This window comes from Lampris incognitus, chromosome 19, assembly GCF_029633865.1.
Source record: "Lampris incognitus isolate fLamInc1 chromosome 19, fLamInc1.hap2, whole genome shotgun sequence".
NCBI lineage: Eukaryota > Metazoa > Chordata > Actinopteri > Lampriformes > Lampridae > Lampris > Lampris incognitus.
In genome coordinates, this window is record NC_079229.1 from 3,348,778 (window position 1) to 3,370,872 (window position 22,095).

A 22,095-nucleotide genomic window follows, 5' to 3' on the forward strand; every position below is an offset into this window, starting at 1 on the left:
GGGATGATGATAAGGTAGATTGATACCCCCACCAGAACGTTTACTTTTACTGTATGTCTCATTCAGGGGATGATGATAAGGTAGATTGATACCCCCACCAGAACGTTTACTTTTACTGTATGTCTCATTCAGGGGATGATGATAAGGTAGATTGATACCCCCACCAGAACTTTTAGTCACTTTTTTTCCCCCCGTTTCTCTGCAATTGTACCCAGCCAATCACCCCGCTCTTCTGAGTTGTCCCAGTCTCTGCTCCACCCCCTCTGCCGATCCAGGGAGGGCTGCAGACTACCACATGCCTCCTCCCATACATGTGGAGTCACCAGCCCACTTCTTTTCACCTGGCAGTGAGGGGTTTCACCAGGGGGACGTAGCACATGGGAGGATCACGCTATTCCCCCCAGTTCCCCCTCCCCCCCCCAAACAGATGCCCTGAACGACCAGAGGAGGCGCTAGTGCAGTGACCAGGACACGTACCCACATCCGGCTTCCCACCCACAGACACGGCCAATTGTGTCTGTAGGGATGCCTGACCAAGCCAGAGGTAACACAGAGATTCGAACCGGCGATCCCCATGTTGGTAGGCAATGGAATAGCCTGCTACGCTACCCGGACACCCCTTCTTTGTCGCTTTTGTTCTGGTCGAATGTGCCCCTCTCACAAAACAATTGCCCACCCCGGCACGTACAGTTGGTCTAGAATTGCCACTGCTAACCTCACTTCACATACACACTACCTGGTTAAATAGAGCCTAATCTATCCACTAGGACATCCCTGGTAATATGCAAAGTACCTGTGTCTTTCACCAATCTAGTAGTAAACAACCTACTTTATATAGGCCTGTTTTATACAGATACAACTGTATTGCATCCACAACCCTCATCACTACCTTTATTCAGACTATCTCACAATAAACCCAAATTATCTTAACCTTTACCAAATTAGGATTGCCTGCCTGGAGTTGCCCAAAGACTCGCAGACAGTGAGATGAACACCAAGCACAATAGGGCATTTTTTAGAAACAAGGATCCTTTACCTCACTTTATTTCAGGCGCCTTGTGCTGGTTAGCAGACACTGTGGTCCACAGTCCTCCGCTTCAGGCAAGCCAGGTCGGTGATGCCATCCTTGTCGCCATGTAATTGTGGAAGAAGACAGTCTTGACTCAGGTTCAAAAGATCAAGTAATAAGTTTGGAATATTTGGAATTAAAAATAATACAGAGCTGGTACCAAAATGTTAGCAGCAGATCCTTTAAGTCCTGTAAGTTGCAAGGTGGGGCCTCTATGAATTGGGCATGTTTTTTTCTTGCATATTCTGCAGATGCTTGATCAGATTGAGATCTGGGAAATTTGGAGGCTAACGCAACACCTTGAACTCTTTGTCACATTCTTCAAACCATTCCTGAACAATGTTTGCAGTGTGGCAGGGCAAATTATCTTTCTGAAAAATGCTACTGCTATCAGGGAATACCATTGCCATGAAGGAGTGTAGTTGGTCTGTAACAATGTTTAAGTAGGTAGTGTCAACGTAACATCCACATAAATAGCAGGACCCAAGGTTTCCCAGCAGAGTCCAGAGTATCGCACTCCCTCTGCCAGCTTGCCTTCCTCCCATAGTGCACCCTGGTGCCATCTCTTCCCCAGATAAACAATGTATATGCACCATCATCATCAGACCAGGCCACATTCTTCCATTGCTCCATGGGCCAGTTCTGATGCTCACGTTCCCATTGTAGGGGTCATCATGGGCACACTGACTGGTCTGCGGCTATGCAGCCCCATACACAGCAAGCTGTAGTGCACTGTGTGTTCTGATACCTGTCTATCCTGGCCAGCTTTCACTTGTTAAGCAATTTGAGCTACATTAGCTCTTTTGTAGGATCAGACCAGACAGGATAGCCTTCACTCCCCATGTGCATCAATGTGCCTTGGGCTCCCATGACCCTGTCGCTGGTTTGGCGGTTGTCCTTCTTTGGACCACTCTTGGTAGGTACTGACCACTGCATACTGGGAACACCCCACATGACCTGCCGTTTTGGAGATGCTCTGATCCAGTCATCTAGCCATCACAATTTGGCCCTTGTCAGAGTCACTCAGATCCTTGCACTTGCCCATTTTTACTGTTTTCAATACATCAACTTCGAGAACTGACTGTTCACTTGCTGCCTAATATATCCCATCCCTTGACAGGTGCCACTGTAAGGAGATAATGTTATTCACTTACCTGTCAGTGGTTTTAATGTTTTGGGATCGATGAAGGTCTTACTGGAATTATGGCACAGGCCTTTCCGATAAAAGAAGACTTGTGGTAGCACATACTGTGTCTAGTTATAAACCACTAAACATTGCATTAAAGGATTACTACAGAGAACTGATATGGTAAATTCCACTTTACAAGTGGAGTGTACAAGCATGTGATGTTTTGGTTTTGGGTTTGATCAGACATTGAATCAGAATGAACACGCATTGCAAACGATGGCACATGTGGACAGATGATGAGGTGAAATTTTCTTTTACAGAAAATCTTACTATTTTCATGATCTCGTGAGTTTGGTACTGGTAGTGTTCAGAACACGAACAAACCACACCTTAGTTACCTTGGAAGTTGACCGAGACCCACTTTTCAAGTGTCCTCGGTGCAGTTTTGTGAGTTCTAAAGACAATGCTCACACATGCCCAAACAAACCGTACTAAAGAGGCAAACTCACCAGAGTTTGTTTAAAGCACAACAAACATGGAAGGTGTGGACATAGCTTAAAGAACCCATCCTTGCTGGGATGTCTGCTGGTTCAAAATGTTCTTTAGCGGTTTTGAGTGTCTGAAGTCTCTTTTCTTATGTAATTGCTCACTAGGTCTAGAGCCGTTCCGGATTGGCCCCTACACCAACTTTGTCAATATTGGTGAGCGCTGCAATGTGTCAGGATCACAGAAGTTTGCCAAACTGATCATGGCAGGAAACTATGAGGTCAGAAAGCTTGAAAGATGTTTGAAATGTTACTTTGGATAAACTATAGTCCCATCATTAGTAGTGATCCAGAATTCCAGAGTACAGCACTTAACCATCCTACTCTTTATGTCCCACTCTCCTCTCTGATCTACTTTATTTAAGGATGCTTTAAGTATAGCTAAGGCCCAGGTAGAGATGGGTGCCCAGATTCTGGACATAAATATGGATGATGGGATGCTAGATGGCCAGACAGCCATTGCTAGGTTCTGTAATTTCATCGCTTCTGAGCCTGACATTGCACGGGTAAGAAATTTAATCTACAAAACAACTTCCTTAAGCACTCACCTTACATTTTATGGAAGTTTTATTTTCATATGTTTTTTTTTTTCAGCTAAAAATGTCACTGGGATACTGAGTAATTTTGTGTGCTCAGTAAAACAGAATAAGGGATTATTCTGAGTTGGGTCTCTTCTTCTGTGTCTTCTTGTCCTCTCTCGTCTCCCCTGTTCTCCACAGCTTCCCTTGTGTATTGACTCCTCTAATTTCCTGGTAATCGAGGCAGGGTTGAAATGTTGTCAGGGGAAGTGCATCGTAAACAGCATCAGTCTGAAGGAGGGTGAGGAGGAGTTCCTGATCAGAGCCAACATAGTGAGGCGCTATGGGGCAGCAGTGGTGATCATGGCCTTTGATGAAGAAGGACAGGTGAGAAGGAGTCATACACATTTACCTACATCTACACATACACAAATATACACACCTGCATTGATACATGTATGTATGCTAAGTTTTTTATGGTTAAACCAGAATTGAATTGAAAATTGTTGGATTTAACTTATTAGATGTGCTGGTTTTCATGTTATTTTTGGAAGCAACATTTCAAGTCATTTTAAGGAAGAATTTATTCACTGTGATTTTCCCCCACTTCACATTTTACAGGGAATGACATTATTGTTGAAATGTACAACATTTAATCTCATGGGGTTTAGGAAAGATTTATTCATCATACATGTAAGGAGTGCAGTACACATGGATAGAGCAGAGTAAGATGTATAGTATACAGGGATAGATCAGAGTAAGGACTGTAGTACACAGGGATACAGCAGAGTAAGATGTATAGCACACAGGGACAGAGCAGAGTAAGATGTATAGCACACAGGGATAGAGCAGAGTAAGATGTATTGTACACAGGGATAGAGTAGAGTAAGGAGTGTAGTACACAGGGATAGAGCAGAGTAAGGAGTATAGTGTTAGTGTATGTTATTCGTCCGTCACAGCGACGAGGACCATCTAGTCATCCTGTGATGGATGACTGATGACTTGAATGATGATTAAAGTGAGGAAGAGTTGCGCATCATCAGCCCCACTCTCTCATCCGAGACCACCTACCAGTGGCAAGACTAAGCAAGATGACTGGCAATGGAGTCAGATGCAGATTTTTTCTCAGGGTTTCTTCCTGAAGCCTTTCCCATATACGAGTATACCCGCAAGGCAGCGGAGGTTTAAATCAGAGTTTTGCTTCTCCTAGATGAACTGCCTGACAACGCTAACGAGCTTCATTTACCCGGGTTTGAAATCAGAGTTGTCCTTCTCCTGGATTGGCTGCCAACCAAAGCTAACGAGTCCAATCGACCCAGTATAGTATACAATGAGTATAGTACACAGGGATAGAGTAGAGTAAGGAGTGTAGTACACAGGGATAGAGCAGAGTAACGAGTATAGTACACAGGGACAGATCAGAGTAAGGAGTATAGTACACAGGGATAGAGCAGAGTAAGGAGTATAGTACACAGGGATAGACCAGAGTAAGGAGTATAGTACACAAGGGATAGAGCAGAGTAAGGAGTATAGTACACAGGGATAGACCAGAGTAAGGAGTATAGTACACAAGGGATAGAGCAGAGTAAGGAGTATAGCACACAAGAGGTAGAGCAGAGTAAGGAGTATAGTCCACAGGGGTAGAGCAGAGTAAGCAATATAGTACACGGGTAGAGTAGAGTAAGGAGTATAGTACACAGGGGTACAGCAGAGTGAGCAGTATAGTACACAGGGGTACAGCAGTGTGAGCTGCCCTGATTTCATGATGGAGGTGAAGGAGTTTATGCACTGAAGAAAAATAATGGAACAGGAGTGAGACTAGTCTAAACTAAAACAAAAAAGAGACGAGCTAGCACAGGTAGGCTGTTCGTTTCAATGTCATGACACTGCAGTGGAACAATACTGAACGCTAAAGAGTGGAAATAATAGAGAAAAGCTCAGCAAAGCAAAGCTTTTATAATTTGCTACAACATATGGCTTTTCTCTTCTCTCTCTGCCAGGCAACAGGCACAGAGCGCAAGGTCGAGATCTGCACTCGAGCATACAACCTGCTCGTGAACAAAGTGGGATTCGACCCCAATGACATCATATTTGACCCCAACATCCTCACCATTGGCACAGGCATGGAAGAACACAGCGAATATGCCATTAACTTCATCAGGGCCACAAGGGTGATAAAGGTACTACACAAAATATACCTTTACCATCAACTTATCAACTAATAGTTGATTCTGCTAGCATGCATGTATGTGAACACATATAATACTGTGTGTGCATAAGTCAGAGACATCCCTTTCTTTCACACAATTTCCAGTCCAGTGTTCATTCGATGCAGCTTATTTAATTTTTGGTGTCAGACAATAATGCTTAAAGCATATACACACAGAAGCTTCCGACACTAAGTATAATATCAAATCCATCAGTATTAAATTTGTCCACTCTTAACTTTTGTGGTGCCTACTCTAACCTCATCTAAAGGTTAAAAAGGTTATACAGTCTATCACCCACAGCATGAAGATTTGGGAAAGAGTAATAGAAGCTAGGTTAAGAGGAGAGGTGACGATTAGCGAGCAGCAGTATGGTTTCATGCCACTAAAGAGCACAACAGATGTGATGTTTTCTCTGAGAATATTGGTCGAGAATTATAGAGGAGGCCAGAAGGAGTTACATTGCGTCTTTGTGGATTTAGAGAAAGCATATGACAGGGTGCCGAGAGAGGAGGTGTGGTATTGTATGAGGAAGTCGGGAGTTGCAGAGAAGTATGTAGGAGTAGTGCAGGATATGTATGAGGGAAGTCTGACAGTGGTGAGGTGTGCGGTTGGAATGACAGATGGGTTCAAGGTGGAGGTGGGATTATATCAAGGATCGGCTCTGAGCCCTTTCTTGTTTGCAGTGGTGACGAGATCAGGCAGGAGTCTCTGTGGACTATGATGTTGGTGGATGACATTGTGATCTGTAGTGAGAGTAGGGTGCAGGTTGAAGAGAGCCTGGAGAGGTGGAGGTATGCACTGGAGAGAAGAAGAATGAAAGTCAGTAAGAGCAAGACGGAATACATATGCATGAATGAGAGGGAGGACAGCAGAATTGTGAGGTTGTAAGGAGTAGAGGTGATGAAGTTGGATGAGTTTAAATACTTAGGGTCAACTGTTCAATATAACGGGGAGTACAGAAGAGAGGTGAAAAAGAGAGTGCAGGCAGGGTGGATTGGGTGGAGAAGAGTGTCAGGAGTGATTTGCGACAGAAGGGTATCAGCAAGAGTTAAAGGTGAAAGGGAAGGTTTACAAGATGGTTGTGAGACCAGCTATGTTATATGGTTCGGGGACAGTAGCACTGACGAAAAGACAGGAGGTGGAGCTGGAGGGGGCAGAGTTGAAGATGCTCAAGATTTTCATTGGGAGTGATGAAGGAGGACAGGGTTAGGAATGAGTATATTAGAGGGACGGCACAGGTTGGACGGTTTGGAGACAAAGTAAGAGAGACAAGACTAAGATGGTTTGGACATGTGTGGAGGAGAGATGCTGGGTATATTGGGAGAAAGATGCTGAATATGGAGCTGCCAGGGAAGAGGAGAAGAGGAAGGCCAAAGAGGAGGTTTATGGGTGTGGTGATGGAGGACATGCAGGTGGCTGGTGTGACAGACGAAGATGCAGAGGACAGGAAGAGATGGAAACGGACGATCTGTTGTGGCGACCCCCAACGGGAGCAGCCAAAACTAGCAGTACTAGACTCTAACATCTCTAATTCTTCCATCCCCCATTCTTAAAACCAATGGATTACAGCTACTTTATCCTAACAAAGTTTGTCTCTAAATGTGTCACTAACATTATGTTAATGAACTTTCCCTTCAAAAGCAATACTAAACATTCACACAACTGCCCAAACACACCTTAGCTGCCTTGCACATATCCTTCTCATGTGCATCTGAAATGGTTGAAAGGAGATATTTCTGATGAAATTAGTTAATTTACATGAATGAAGAATGTGATGATAAAAGGAAAATAGGTGGAAAAGTAGGAGTTTCCAAATGTGGAGTTCAAAAAATTATTGCAAGATATGGAATGAGACTCCTAAGAAACACTGCAAGACCTGGTAGACTACCGAAACTGTCACTATCAGATAGACGGTAGTTAAAGGTTTCATGTTTGAGAGATAGGACAAATCAAGCTCCACTCTTGCTTCATGATTGATAAAATCCACGTGTTTCTGTTGAATCTTCCACTGGGAGAAAACAAAAGGATGTTTAGTAGCTGTCAAAAAGATGCTACTGAGAAAAGGAAACTGACAAAACAGGGGAAAATTTGCACTAGTACACTGAAACTGGACATTCAAGATATGGAACAAGGTTTTATGGACTGATGAGTCTAAATTATTAGAATGTTCAGATTTTAAGAAGTAACAGCAGGTAGTACGTATGCAACCGCAGCAATGAAAGACTCTTGGAACCATGTCCACAACCATCAGTCAAGCATGATGGAGGATCAGTGCAAGTTTGGGGCTATATAACATCTAGAGTTTTGATCCGTCTTTGATTGAGGGGATCACGAATGCTGACAAATACAAACAAATCTCAATACATCATGTCATGCCCTCTGGAAAACGTTTGACTGGGGACAAATTCATTCTGCGGCAAGATGATGACCCCGAACACCCTGCTCAGAAGATCAGTGAATGAATGAATGAATGCCTTTATTTGTCATTGCACAGCTGTACAACGAAATTAAGTGCAACTCCCCAGTGGTACAAAAGGAAAAAATAGAATATATACAAATAGTCAAAATACAAATACAAATAGACACACATTTACAGCACAATCAACATATAATGTTGATTGACTTTCATTCTCTGTCTTTGGTTGAAGGTTTGCTAATCAGTGAAATCACCTGGTGCGGAGCCCGGCTGGAATGAAAACCTGCATACACATGGCTCTCCATGGCACATGGTTAGCCACCCCTGAGCTATGCAAATAAAATTGATTGATTTGACCCCTCCGGGTTGGGGATTAGTTGTTGCCGAAAGAAGTTGCTGTAACTCACGGACATGTCTGTCCAGCAGAGAAAACCTATCTGTACCTGCAGAATAGTCACCACACACCATGGTTTAACGAGGCTGCTTTGACTGCAAATGCAATAGGGCTTAGCTGCTAAGATAGGCTCAGCTCAATGCTAGTAAACAAACCAGGAACGAGTCATTTGAGAAGGAAAACTAGAGAATTTGAGGATAAGTCAACTAAACAAAGAAAATAGTGAAATCAGAAGCGGTTAGGGCAGAATATCGAGAAGAAATTGTAAGGGAATAAACAGCAGTTACCAATCTCACGAAGCTGAATCTCAGGAAGGCGGAAGCCCAGACCATCAGCCAATCTATACAGTGCGTTGCCACTTGCTCACCAGTCATACCTTGTCCAACCATCTCACAAATAACACAATCATGAGACATGATTTTCATAGAAACAACCTTCATTTCATTGTATCTGGATAATTATCAAGATGAGAATGGGTCACGTTTAGCGTCATATCGCCACAAAACATTTTAACAAAGCTGCTTTGACTGTGAACATAATTGAGCTAACTGCTAAACAAGGCTAATCTCAAAGCTTGGAGCAAACTAGGAATGAGAAGCTGCCCCCTAAAAACTAGATAATCTAGTGATAAGTGAACTTAGCACAGAAAATAAATAAATCAGAGAAAAATGAAGAGGTTTGGGCAGAATATAGAGAAGACATAGTAAGAAAAAAGGTGTTGACACTTGCTGCCACTGCTCTTACTCAGTAGTGAGACGAGGAAAAGACAGTGCACATACCATGACTCCTCTTCTACAGCTCTCTCATGGGAAAAAAACAAACAAAAAACTATATAGTCATCCGGGTAGCATGGTGGTCTATTCTGTTGCCTACCAACATGGGCTTCTCCGGTTCGAATCCCCATGTTACCATCGGCTTGGTCGGGCGTCCCTACAGACACAATTGGCCGTGTCTGCAGGTGGAAAGCCGGATGTGGGTATGTGTCCTGGTCGCTGCACTAGCGCCTCCTTTGGTCTGTTGGGGGCACCTGTTTGGGGGGGGCTGTTATGGCTGGGGTGAATAGCATGATCCTCCCACACGCTACACCCCCCTGGCAAAACTCCTCACTTTCAGGTAAAAAGAAGCGGCTGCTGACTCCACATATATCGGAGGAGGAATGTGGTAGTCTGCAGCTCTCCCCGGATCGGCAGAGGGGGTGCAGCAATGACTGGGATGTCTCAGAAGAGTGGGGTAATTGGCCAAGTACATTTGGAGAGAAAAAGGGGGGAGGGAAATCCCCCCAAAGAATAAAAAACACTGTATAAAGTGACATTGAGTAATTTTTCAATAAATTCTATAAATACATTATTTCTTTTGTGCACAGGAAGTGACTGAAGCTTGGAGACAATAATGGGGTCCTCCATAACACCTTGTTATCTTTGTTTCCCCTATGTGTCTTTGTATCTAGGAGACATTGCCAGGAGCCAGGGTGAGCGGAGGTCTCTCTAACCTGTCGTTCTCCTTCAGAGGAATGGAGGCCATTAGAGTGGCCATGCATGGGGCATTTTTATACCATGCAATCAAGGTACACGCACATACGTAGCATGTGTATATGTCTTCACTTCAAATGTATGCCTTTGTAACTTATTTTACAGTAACTTTCATTACATACACACTGACGCATACACTTTCCCTTGTCTCTGGGAAAAAGGTAAATTTATATTTCTGAGGGTTCAATTTCAACTTAGAAGCACTCACAATAAAAATGGATAAACTTTTAAGTACTGCTGGAAATGTTAAAGTGTGCCTTTATATCTCTATATGTCTTCCTCATTTCCTTTTACACATTGTTTTTAATGACAGTACATTGAATTGAATTGAATATGGCACAGTCAGCCAAGTGCCATGATTATGCAATTTTTCCTTCAAACCAACCACAACATCAGCGGCCGCATGTATAAAACTTCGCATAGATTCAACACTAGAAACATGTGCATGTTCAAAAGAAAACTGTAAGTTCCAGAATTATCAGATCTATAAAACCTTGTGTGCTCCAAATCCTGTGCCATTTTCCCTTTTAAATCCCATCACTTGATATATATATATATATATAACCAAGTCCAGTTGCACTTGATTCAATTCCTTTGGATAACTATGACCTGGATGAATGAGAACATTCACAAACAGTATGCTTCTTCTCCACTCCTCAGGCATCCTCTCACTTTCCAAGATTGTGTTAAACAATCTAGTTAAAACCCCACTGCCATCTCTCCTAAACATCTCCATGCCTCCACACTGCCATGAGCATAAAAGAGCAAAAGCGATGGCTTACCTTTACTTGAAGATGAAGTCCATTCACCTGTCTTTCTCCACGAATGTCTCCATGATGTGACCTTGATGGCTCTGATTGGCTCGTGCTATAAGCAGTTTTTTCCTTTCCTGTTGATTTCACCTTAAGCTACGCAATACACATGCATAAACTTCAAAATTCACAACGTTAAAGGCAATCCTGAAAAAAGCAGAGCCTACCCTTCCATTAAAAAAGTAGGCGAGTTTGTGCGCTATACGGTGTTTCGCTCCTAGAATTATAAGGATGTAAAAAGGACAAGGACATAAAGATATCATTAAAAATACATAATAGCACAGCATACTTGTAACTAGAGTGAGATTTTGATATGTTGTTATCAATTTGTTGTATGGTTATTTTGATTAAATTATCACAGGGTAGACACTGCCTACCCTGACCGCACGTCATTGCTACACACACAAATCCAAACAAAGTCATTCACTTTGTCCTCTCATCTCTCCAGGATGGTTTGGACATGGGCATAGTAAATGCAGGTAACTTGCCTGTGTATGACGACATTGACAAGGAGCTGTTAACGCTATGTGAGAACCTCATCTGGAACAGAACTGCTGATGCTACTGAGAGACTTCTGGCCTACGCTCAGGTACACACACACACACACACACACACACACACACACACACACACACACACAATACTAATCCAAACAGAAGCACCCAATTTCCATAACTACAGTCTGGCTAACTAATTACAATATAGTATCTCTAAATGGATTCACCCTAATCAACAAAACCACTCTCGGAAAGAAATAGAACAATCAGTACGCAAGGACATTTCAAAAATCAGACTTACCATTCCTCAGTACTGCCATAAAATAATTGATTTATGAACACTGTAATTTGCACAACTCTTGACACTTGATGAAAAATCAATAAAATAAAATCAAACTCTACTCTGACACTGCAAGTACACACCAATTTGACATAACCCCGACTTACAAATGAATAAAACTCCACTCAAACCACATGGAAGCTAAAAGGCATCACACATCTCTACTACATATTTCAAGATAATCAAAGAAAGGTGAATCAGTTCACCTGGACACAATGTTTATTGAGAGAAACATTTCATCACTCATCTAAGTGACCTCTTGAGTCTCAATGGACTGCAGGTATCCCCACCCATATAAAAATACAGTGGCATAGCTGTTCCTAGGACCACACTCTTCTGAACAGAGACCTCAGATGTTGTTCCTGGAATCTAGTGGAGCCACTCTCCCAGTTTGATCTCCAAAGTCATCGTACAGACCACCATCCAATTTTGCCTAGCTATGTACTCCCCTGTCACCACCTTTCAGTCTCCAATTTCTTTCAGATTCCACCTCCTACATATGATATAGTTCACCTGTGTGCACTTTCCTCCACTCTTATGTCACCCTGTGTTCCTCCCTCTTCTTGAAATATGTATTCACCACAGCCATTTCCATCCTTTTCACAAAATCCACCACCATCTGTCCTTCATAATTCCTCTCCTTGACACCATACCTGCCCATCACCTCCTCTTCAACTCTGCTCCCCTCATCAACATGCCCATTGAAGTTCGCTCCAATCACAACTCTGTCCTCCTTAGGCACACTCTCCACCATTTCGTCAAACACACTCCTGAGTTCTTCTTCCTCTTCCATCTCTCACCCAACCTGCGGGGCATATGCGCTGATAATATTCATCAATACACCTTCGATTTCCAGCTTCATACTCATCACTCTGTCCAACACTCTCTTCACCTCCAGCACACTCTTGACATACTCTTCCTTCACGTTCACCCCTACCCTATTTTTCTTCCCATCCACACAATGGTGGAGTTTGAACCCACCACTGATGCTCCTGGCCTTACTCCCCTTCCACCTACTCTCTTGCACACACAGTATATCTACCTTTTTTTGGCACCAAATGCAGTATACCATGAATTGAATAGGCAAATAAATAAAGACCGTAATTAAAACAGGTGAATATACAGCTGTTACAGTAAATACATAAATCTTGAAGGTCACATAGGCAACTACACTTTTTAATCTTATTCCAGTTGCCCCACTCCCACAGGCAGCTGAAGTGCAGACCCCAACCATAAAGGCTTATGCTAATCAGGCATCGTGGAACATCGTGGAAGACTTTCGTTAAAACGTTAAGTTATGGCGTCCTTGTGGTATGGCGGTCTATTCCGTTGCCTACCAACACGGGGAAGGTGGTTCAAATCCCCGTGTTAGATCCAGCTTGGTCGGGCGTCCCTACAGACACAATTGGCTGTGTTTGCGGGTTGGAAGCTGGATGTGGGTATGTGTCCTGGTCACTGCACTAGCACCTCCTCTGGTCAGTTGGGGCTCCTGTTCGGGGGGAAAGGGAACTGGGGGGAATAGCGTGATCCTCCCATGTGCTACGTCTGCCTGGTGAAACTCCTCACTGTCGGGCAAAAAGAAGCGGCTGGCGACTCCACATGTATGGAAGGAGACATGTGGTAGTCTGCAGTCCTCCCCGGATCAGCAGAGGGGGCTGCCTTTTGTTCAGAGTACTCCCTGACTCACTTATGTGCCTGTTGGAGCCTCTCCTGATGCACAGACAACCAGTCATGTTTATTGTCTGACCCATTCTCATGCCCTAGTAATACATCTACTGGCAAATGTGGTGGTACTCGAAAGAGTAGGTGAATACCCCGTGGTGGAATGTGGAGTCACATTATAGGCATGAACTAACTTGGGTAGGAACTCTGGTCACCGTCTTTGCTTTTCCTGTGGAAGAGTGCATAGTAGGTCATGAAGCGTCCTGTTATATCTCCCACACTGTGCATTGGCCTGAGGCCTATAGGGAGTTGTGAGTGTTTTTCTTACACTGTAGAACTTGCACAGTTCAGCAATAACTTCCCAGAGTTTCTACCTTGGTCTGAGTGGAATCTTTCTGGCACACCAAACTTCATAAACCATTCCCTAAGCAGGACTTAAGCTGTTGTGTCAGCTTTCTGATCTTTGGTAGTATATATTTGTATAGTATATATTTGTTTGCAAATATACTACACATTTTCTTTTTTATTCTCTCGACTTCTCTTGCCGGTTTGTTGCAGACTGCCAGCCCACCGTCTCTATATAGCCCGACGTTGATGTCTAGGACCTGTAGTTGAGACAACAAGTACAAGCCCACTAGCTCACAAGTCTCTCTCCCGTCGAAGCTGCCCATGGTCACGTCAAATTTGCTGTTACCTTGCTTCTGCTATGGGATTCCCTTGTGGTATAAGATTGACTCTTTAGCATGGGCTGTTATGTCTCTGTCTTGGTCAGATATTTTGGTGTATGTTGAGGCAAATTCAATATCTTTGTCTAATAGCTCTTTAGTTATGGAGGGGTAAAACTCACAAATATCAAAGCATATGAACATATGGCTGCTCTTGTCATCTATGTCCTTAAACCAATTCAATACTTGGTCGGTACTCTTCCACTGGTTTAAGGAAATCCTCTTCAGAATCGTCCGATTTATATATATACTTGTAGAGAAATATGCATAACCCTAGAGAAATATACGTAGTCACATACTGGACATATATTTGTTTATTCAGTAAATTTGGTGGCGAGCCCCTCTACTTTATGAACTTAAACTAGCCTAAAGAGTTGCTCTCGTTAACAGAACCTTACAAAAGAAGGGAAGAGGGCGGTCCAGACAGATGAGTGGAGGGTTGGAACAGTGGAGGAGAGGTTGGGGTATGCCCTCATCAAGGTAAGAAGACCATATCCTTCAACTCAAATATTGCCCATTCTACTGTCTCGACCAGTTGTGGACACTATTTTTTTGACATCTTGCTTTCTTGCAGTTAATAAAGTTAAACTGCACCAAGGAGCCTGAGAAAATAGACCAAAACCTAGAAAAAATATAAAATAGTTTTATAGTATGTAGATACTTTTCATGTGGATATATTTAAAGTGTACTCAGTGTCTTCTGAAAAAATAAATAAATAATATCCAACACTCCCCACAGAAAACCATGTCCTGCTTGCTCTTGCACACACTATTATTGTTCATTGGGTATCTTTTAAATATTTATTTTTCTTTGCTGCTCAACTAACTTTTTCCTTTTCTTTTTTTCATGTATGCGGGTGTTTTTATGTTTGTGCGTGCATAAACAGGGCATAGATAAATATGTGGTCGGCGACACAGAGGAGTGTTTGTCCCTGCTGGACCGGTACCCCCGCCCACTCCATGTCATTGAGGGCCCACTGATGAACAGCATGAAGGTGGTGGGAGATCTGTTTGCTGCTGGGAAGATGTTCCTGCCACAGGTACACCTGATGAGTATCATGTTCAGACTGCGTACAGCCCTGCATTGTATCTGTGATGAAGAAGTAAAGTGGTTAGTAATTAATTAAAATGTTAGTCAAGATGTCTGGCTCCTAGCCGAACCCTGCCCCTAGTTATATCGAAAGGAAAGGATTGCTTCACTTTTCTGAACCCAGACCTTGTTAAGATATTGTTGCACATCATTTAGTATAGACAAAACCTAAGCAATCATGTTGGTACTGAGAAACTTACCTGAATCTTCTCGCTGGGCTGAGACACACATCAAATGGGTCATCATTTCATCTTTCACTTTGTCATCTAGGTATCTCATACCAAAACCCTACACCATTTCTACAAAAACCAAAACACTATTCCTGCTCCTTCCTTAAATTGCAAATCAAATTCCCACTGCTTTGGGTTTTAAACAACAAACACGTTGCTAACTTGACAAATGATCATGTGTCATATGGAACAGTTCTCAAATTCACATAGAATGCAAAGCCATGCAGAAAGCTGAACTTCATTGACTACACCTACCGCTCTCATATGCAAGCACTACTGAGTAATTATTCAGCCAGTGAATAAAGCTTATAAAAGGGACTCTTCTGAGATGGAGAAAAATAGATGGACAAAATGCAGAGCAAGGAAGAAGGAGCGTAAGGGGGAAGCTACAAAGAAGAAGACCACTATTGGAGATCTTATCAGATGAAATCAGTGCCACGAATTGACCATGGATTGAACCATGAGAGCAACTTTAGAGTGCTCCCTCATTTGAGCCACTTAACTCTTGCCGCTGTGATTTCAATATTATGAACTGAAAATAGTTAAGTAAACATTACAGTAATCAGCTATTTGCTGTAGCAGTTGGCATTTACAGCATGTTCCACTTAAGCAAGTGGGCCAGTTGTATAGTGTATGAATTGTGGACTGCTTACAGTGATTAGGTAATTTATTTTTTTGTGCAGTGTTTTCTTTTTCTGGCAGAAACAAACATGAACCTCATTGTGGTGGGACACAGAGGCCATTCACAGAGGATCAGAAAAATGCTCATCTTTATATTGTCAGAAAAAAATGCAAATTTGTTAGAGATCTACAGTAAACCCATTGAGGTGTGTCAGTACACTCCTTATCTGGTGTGCACCGAGACACCATAAATTATGTATGCAACAGAATTAAAGTTAGAGTGCAACAGGGTTATCAAATCAGTCTCATAAACACAGTCTCATAAATGTATTAATCATTACTTTTGGTGTTTAATATTTTCTAAATAAACTACTTAATTTGATGGAATTATCAGTGTTTCACCAGTTGGAGTACTTTAATTGGCAGAGGATGGCATCACTGAGTACTGTAACTAAACAGGGAGGATAACAGTTTATTTCGATGAAAACAACTTCTTAAAACAATCAATTAAAAATGTATTAATACCAGTAAACACTATTGAACTAATACTGATCAGGTACAATCAATGATGAACATCAATAAGATCTTATTTGCACAGCCTCTCTACCAAATAGCACAAAAGGTGATATTTGGTAGAGCGGCTGTGCAAATAAGTGTGTGTATGTGTGGGGGGGGGGGTGCATGTCTGTGGGTGTGCGTTATTGCATGCAGCGAGGAAATGGACCAAGCAAGGCATGACGATATCTGTGCCGAGACTGTGAGGTCATCTGGCGGGATGATAGGAAGAGCTGGGTATCATCAGCATAGCAATGGTATGAGAAACCATAGGAATGAATGATTGCACCAAGTGAGGTGGCGTATATTGAGAGGAGAAGGGGACCGAGCTCTGACCCTTGAGGCACCCCTGTGGACACTTCTCCCCTCCAAGATGGGTTAAGTGTAGGTTTTTTTGAGCAGTGGGATGACCCGAGCTTGCTTAAATGCAGTGGGGAACACCCATTGTAAGCAAGGAGTTGACTGTGGGATTAAGTGCCACAGTTCGGATAGTAAGCGGTCTTGGCTGTTTTGAAGGTGGAGGAGAATAATGTTAAGAGACACTGATAGTCACTGAGGTCAGGTGACTGGTTTTACACCATTTTCTATCTGCTGCTCTGAGTCCCACTCTTTTTTCTCTGATGACCTCTTTGAGCCATGGACTAGGGGAGGCATTACGAGCAGGTTTGGATGCTAGAGGGCAGAAATTAAGAGAGGAGGCTAGTGAGGAACAGAGTGTGTCTGTAGTCTTGTTGACAGGGAGTGAAGATAATTCATTATGAGGAGGCATGGAAGCCAAGACCTCATTGGAAATCTGGGTCGATGTAAGGGACCGGATGTTTCGGTGGAAGGAGAATATTTGTCGAGGAACTTGAGGATGTTCCAGTAAGGAGGCCATGAATTGAATAAAGAAGTGGTCCTACAGATATAGGGAGGTGACAGTCAGATTTGCTGTGGAGCAGTTCCAAGTCAAAATCAGACTCCAAAGAAGGAGGGCTATCCATCTCGCTTGTGTTGAGTATCATGACTCATCCTGTGATTCCCTAGTAGCTATTCTAAAAAAATTTTTTTAAAAAGGCTGTAAAACTGTTAGATAATTAGTATGTAATAAATGGTTATTAACTCTATACTGCTATTAGTGCACAAGCACACCTGAACATATGCCTTGAGAGTCTCAAAAACCAGTAATGTTATCTAGTAGCTACCTGGAATTGCTCAACAAACTGAATTCCTTAGGCTAGGGGAATTCAATCCATTAATTATTCTAATTAAATTATTTTATTGCAACAATATAACAGAATCCAACAATACCATCCCTCGCATGGGGGCACCAAAAGATGAGTGCAACAGGGTTATCAAATCAGTCTCATAAAAATCAATCTCTTAAATTTATTAACCATTAATTTCAGTGTTAGTATTTTATAAACTACTAAAATTGATGGACTAATCAAATCAGTCTCATTAAATCAGTCCTATAAAATTATTTGCCAGTAATTTTGCTGTTTAATGTTTTATAAACAAACTACTAAGATCGATGGAGTAATCAGTTTTGCACCAAATGGAGTACTTTACTTGGCAGGGTATGGCGGCAGTGAGTAAACAGGCAGGACAACAGCTTATTTCAGTGAAAACAATTTATTAAACATCATCCATCCATCATCCAAATCGCTTATCCTGCCTCAGGGTGGCAGGGGTGCTGGAGCCTATCCCAGCAGTCATTGCAGTCATTGGACGGCAGGCAGGGAGACACCCTGGACAAGCTGCCAGGCCATCACACAGGGCCCACACACACACACACACACACACACACACACATTCATACTTAGGGACAATTTAGTGCGGCCGATTCATCTGACCTACATGTGTTTGGACTGTGGGAGGAAACCCACACAGGCACGGGGAGAACAGGCAAACTCCACACAGGATGAGCCAAGATGACCCCCCCCCCCCCCCCCCAAGGCTGGACTACCCTGGGGCTCGAACCCAGGACCGTCTTGCTGTGAGGCGACTGCGCTAACCACTTCGCCACCATGCAATTTTTATTAAAACATCAATTAAAAATCAACTACCAATCAACACTGATTGATCTCATACTGATACAATCAATGATGAGCAGCAATATCATGATCAAGGCCCAAAAGATCATATTATGAGATAGAGAGGCTGTGCAAATACTATAGTATGTTTATTGTGTATATTGTATGGCTTTTGTGATGTGAGAATTCAATTGCAAAGCCCACCGTTAGCTTTTTTTTTTTTTTTGAGTTTTACTTTGCGTTATCTTTTCTTCGGCTCATTTTGGTTTGAAAGAATGTGTGTTAATGCTGTACTGTAGAAAGCAGACCTTCTGTAGGCAGGAATGGAGGGAGCACTTGGACACATCCGCTATTGGTAGGCTAGGAGCCCACATCAGTATGACTGTGTATTTGTATATATATTTGTAGTGCTGATATGGTAAATGTGATTGTGTGTCTTTGCAGGTGATCAAGTCAGCTCGTGTGATGAAGAAGGCAGTCGGCTTTCTGGTTCCTTTCATGGAGAAGGAAAGAGAGGAGATGATCAGAGCTTCAGGATCAATCAAAGAAACAGTTAGTCCACAGTATTTTCAGATGAGGTTTGGGATTGGAAGTTACCGTAAAACATGTGTATTGAACTGAGCACATGGCACAAGAACAAATCACATCTGGAAATTATATTAGAAGTGTATCTTTTCAGCACAGATTAAGGGGGAAAATCCTATACAGTGTACCGTAAAGAGGATAACTATGGACTAATCACATCAGTCTCATTAAATCAGTCCTATAAACATATTTGCCACTAATTTTGCTGTTTAATGTTTTATAAATAAACTACTAAAATCGATGGAATAATCAGTGTTGCACCAAATGAAGTACTTTACATGGCAGAGGATGGCATCAGTGAGTATGGTCACAGTAGTTAGTGGGAAACAATGGGAGATTTTTTGATGGACTGGGTGGGACAATAGCTAAACTTCACTTGAGTGTAGTCCTCTGCTGTACCCAATAACTCCTACTGATATACTTCGAACTTGTTTCATCATCGCCTTCTGTTTATCTCTTCACGTCTCTTTTACCCCTCTACAGTCATACTGTACACCTCCACAGATCGGCTCATTTAGGTCTTTACTTTTGGTCTGCCTGCTTGTGCTCCTCCTCCTCATCCCTTTTCCTCTCCTCTTACACTACACTGATATTCTGTTCTTCCTTTACAGGATCCATATCAAGGCACTATTGTGTTGGCAACTGTGAAGGGAGATGTTCATGATATTGGCAAAAATATTGTTGGGGTGGTGCTGGGCTGCAACAACTTCAGGTAATCAGGACTTTGTTTTTCACTGTTACAGAAAGCCTTTCTTTCTTTAAGGACTAAGAATATGGAAAACTACTTTTAATCCTTTGCTTCAGCTCTGAGCCTCACAACTCGTGAATTTCCCATTTTTTTCGTGACACTCAGCATGACTTTCAAACTGTATTTCAGTTGGAAGGCTGTTTCGTGTCTGCACCACATTTTTTTTTTCCCCTGTCAATCGGGACTCGGGAGCGCAGAAGCCGTATAGGTTAGGGTTAGGGCTGGAGAGGATCCGTTGCATATCGACCTGTGGATTTTAAAGACATCTTTAACATTTCTCAACACAAAAACACAGAAGTATCCTTGATACCTCAACAGTATGACAGGCTAATATTATGCCTATCTGTTTTCATTATTTCTCCTTCGATTCTTAGAAATCAAGCTTGTTTTAGTCAGTTTCAATAGCGGAAGGCTACGTTAGTCTACCCATGATCCTCAGCGGGTTTGAAAGTCGTGCTGAGTGTCACGAAAAAAATGCAAAATTCATGTACGTGTACACGAATCAATAGATTAAATGTCGTGACTATTTCATGAACTGCCATGAGATTGGGCTGCCTCTTGGCATCCTCCCTGACCAGTTTTCTCCTTGTCTTATCAATTTTGGTGGGATGTGCTGTTCTTGGTAATGTCACTGTTGTGCCATATTTTCTCCACTCATTGATGATTGTCTTCAATGTGTTCCATGGTATATATACTGACTTGAGACTTAACTTAGTATTACTTGAGACTTAGTACTCATACTGACTTGAGACTTGACTTGGACTGGCAAAAAATGACTTGTGAGCATCTCTGATAGAAGGCAAAACACATGGAGATCACACCAGCATTATCTTTAGTCTTTAACTATGTTCTGTCATCAGGTGACCCACCAAAAACTTGGTCAGAAGCCATCATCTTGGTTTTACATAAAGAGGGCAAAGGTCTAACCTCATTTGAGGGACCCAGACCTGTTAGCTTGCTCTGTAATGACTTAAAAATATTAACAAACATTGGCACAGAATGCAGAGATGCATAACCAAATTAATCAAACCAGATCAAACAGGTTTTACTCCTGGTAGACAAGGTGCTAACAATATTAGGAGAGCATGAAATCTTATAACATGTACCAAAATTGGGTTGGTGCAGTGCTTAGTGCTGTCACCTCACAGCAAGAAGGTCCTGGGTTCGAACCCCGGGGGTGGCCAACCTTGGGGGTCATCCCAGGTTGTCCTCTGTGTGGAGTTTGCATGTTCTCCCTGTGTCTGCGGTGTGTTTCCTCCAGGTTTCCCCCACCATTAAAAAGACATGCGTGTTAGGGTTAGTACTCCTGTCTGTGCCCTTGACCAAGGCAATAGGAAAGACAAACTGGAGTTGGTCCCCGGACACTGCACGGCAGCTGCCTACTGCTCCTAGCTACACAGCTTGGATGGGTTAAGTGCAGAGAGTAATTTCCCCATGGGGATCAATAAAGTATCTCAAAATAAAAGAAAATCAAAATAGTCCCCAGCCTACCATTATTCTCAGCGTAGATGCACAAAAGGCATGTGACTGGGTAAAATTGAGCTTCCCATACCATACATTGGCGGTCTTTGTGTTTCATTCAACTTTCATAGACTGGGTGAAATGTTGTATGAAAACCCAAAATCACGAATCAGTTAATGTTTGCTGCTCGGTTTTTTTTCTCCCTCAAAAGAGGAGTCAGACAAGGAGATTGTCTGAGTCCATTATTATTCCCTGCAAGTATTGAACTGTTAACAGAGTCAATAAGACAAAATAAAGACAAAGGGAAAAAAGGAGGGGGGGGTTAGAACACAAAATATATTTATTCATGGATAACATATTAACATATATAAGGGAACTGGGAACAATCCTCATCTATACCAGCCCTGTTGAACAACCTGAATGAATATGGAGAAATATCAGGAATTTGACCAATGAAGCCAAATCAGTATCTGTGATGCTCTCAGGTGAATGTCCAACAGAACTACAGGGAAAGGTTCATTTTACATGGGCTAATAAAGGGTTTAGATACCTGGGTATTTTTATTACTCCTATCACATCACAGCTATTTGAAGCAAACTATGGGAAACTGATAACTGAGATAAAGAAGGATTTGGCTAGATGGGAGATTATACCTCTGACTCTGATGGGAAGAATAGAAACCGTAAGAATGGAACATATTATCAAGATTGTCGTTTTTCTTCCAGTCATTACCTATTGTGACCTTCTACTTTTAAAATATTAGACAAAATCATATCGAAATTCCTATGGCCAAATAAAAAAGCTAGAATTAAATATAAGATACTATCTTGCCCGAAAGAGGAGGGAGGGTTGAACTGACCTAATTAAAAAAAAAAAACTACTGGGCAGCACAACTTAGAGCTGTAATTATGTGGATAACTAAAGAGCCAGATGTGGTGTGGGTAG

At 42.3% G+C, this 22,095-nt stretch overlaps 1 protein-coding gene across 2 annotated transcripts in view; it reads left to right on the top strand.

The window, feature by feature from the left end:
* The window catches only part of mtr (5-methyltetrahydrofolate-homocysteine methyltransferase), a 99,852-nt gene that overhangs the window by 50,356 nt on the left and 27,401 nt on the right, over nt 1–22,095 (top strand). For both annotated transcript variants that reach the window (XM_056299606.1, XM_056299607.1), the window contains exons 13-22: nt 2,852–2,964; nt 3,109–3,249; nt 3,463–3,648; nt 5,262–5,441; nt 9,729–9,845; nt 11,071–11,211; nt 14,237–14,326; nt 14,733–14,885; nt 18,801–18,908; nt 19,553–19,653. In XM_056299606.1, the coding sequence (XP_056155581.1) occupies nt 2,852–2,964; nt 3,109–3,249; nt 3,463–3,648; nt 5,262–5,441; nt 9,729–9,845; nt 11,071–11,211; nt 14,237–14,326; nt 14,733–14,885; nt 18,801–18,908; nt 19,553–19,653 (1,330 nt within the window). The remainder of the gene's footprint in view (nt 1–2,851; nt 2,965–3,108; nt 3,250–3,462; nt 3,649–5,261; nt 5,442–9,728; nt 9,846–11,070; nt 11,212–14,236; nt 14,327–14,732; nt 14,886–18,800; nt 18,909–19,552; nt 19,654–22,095) is intronic.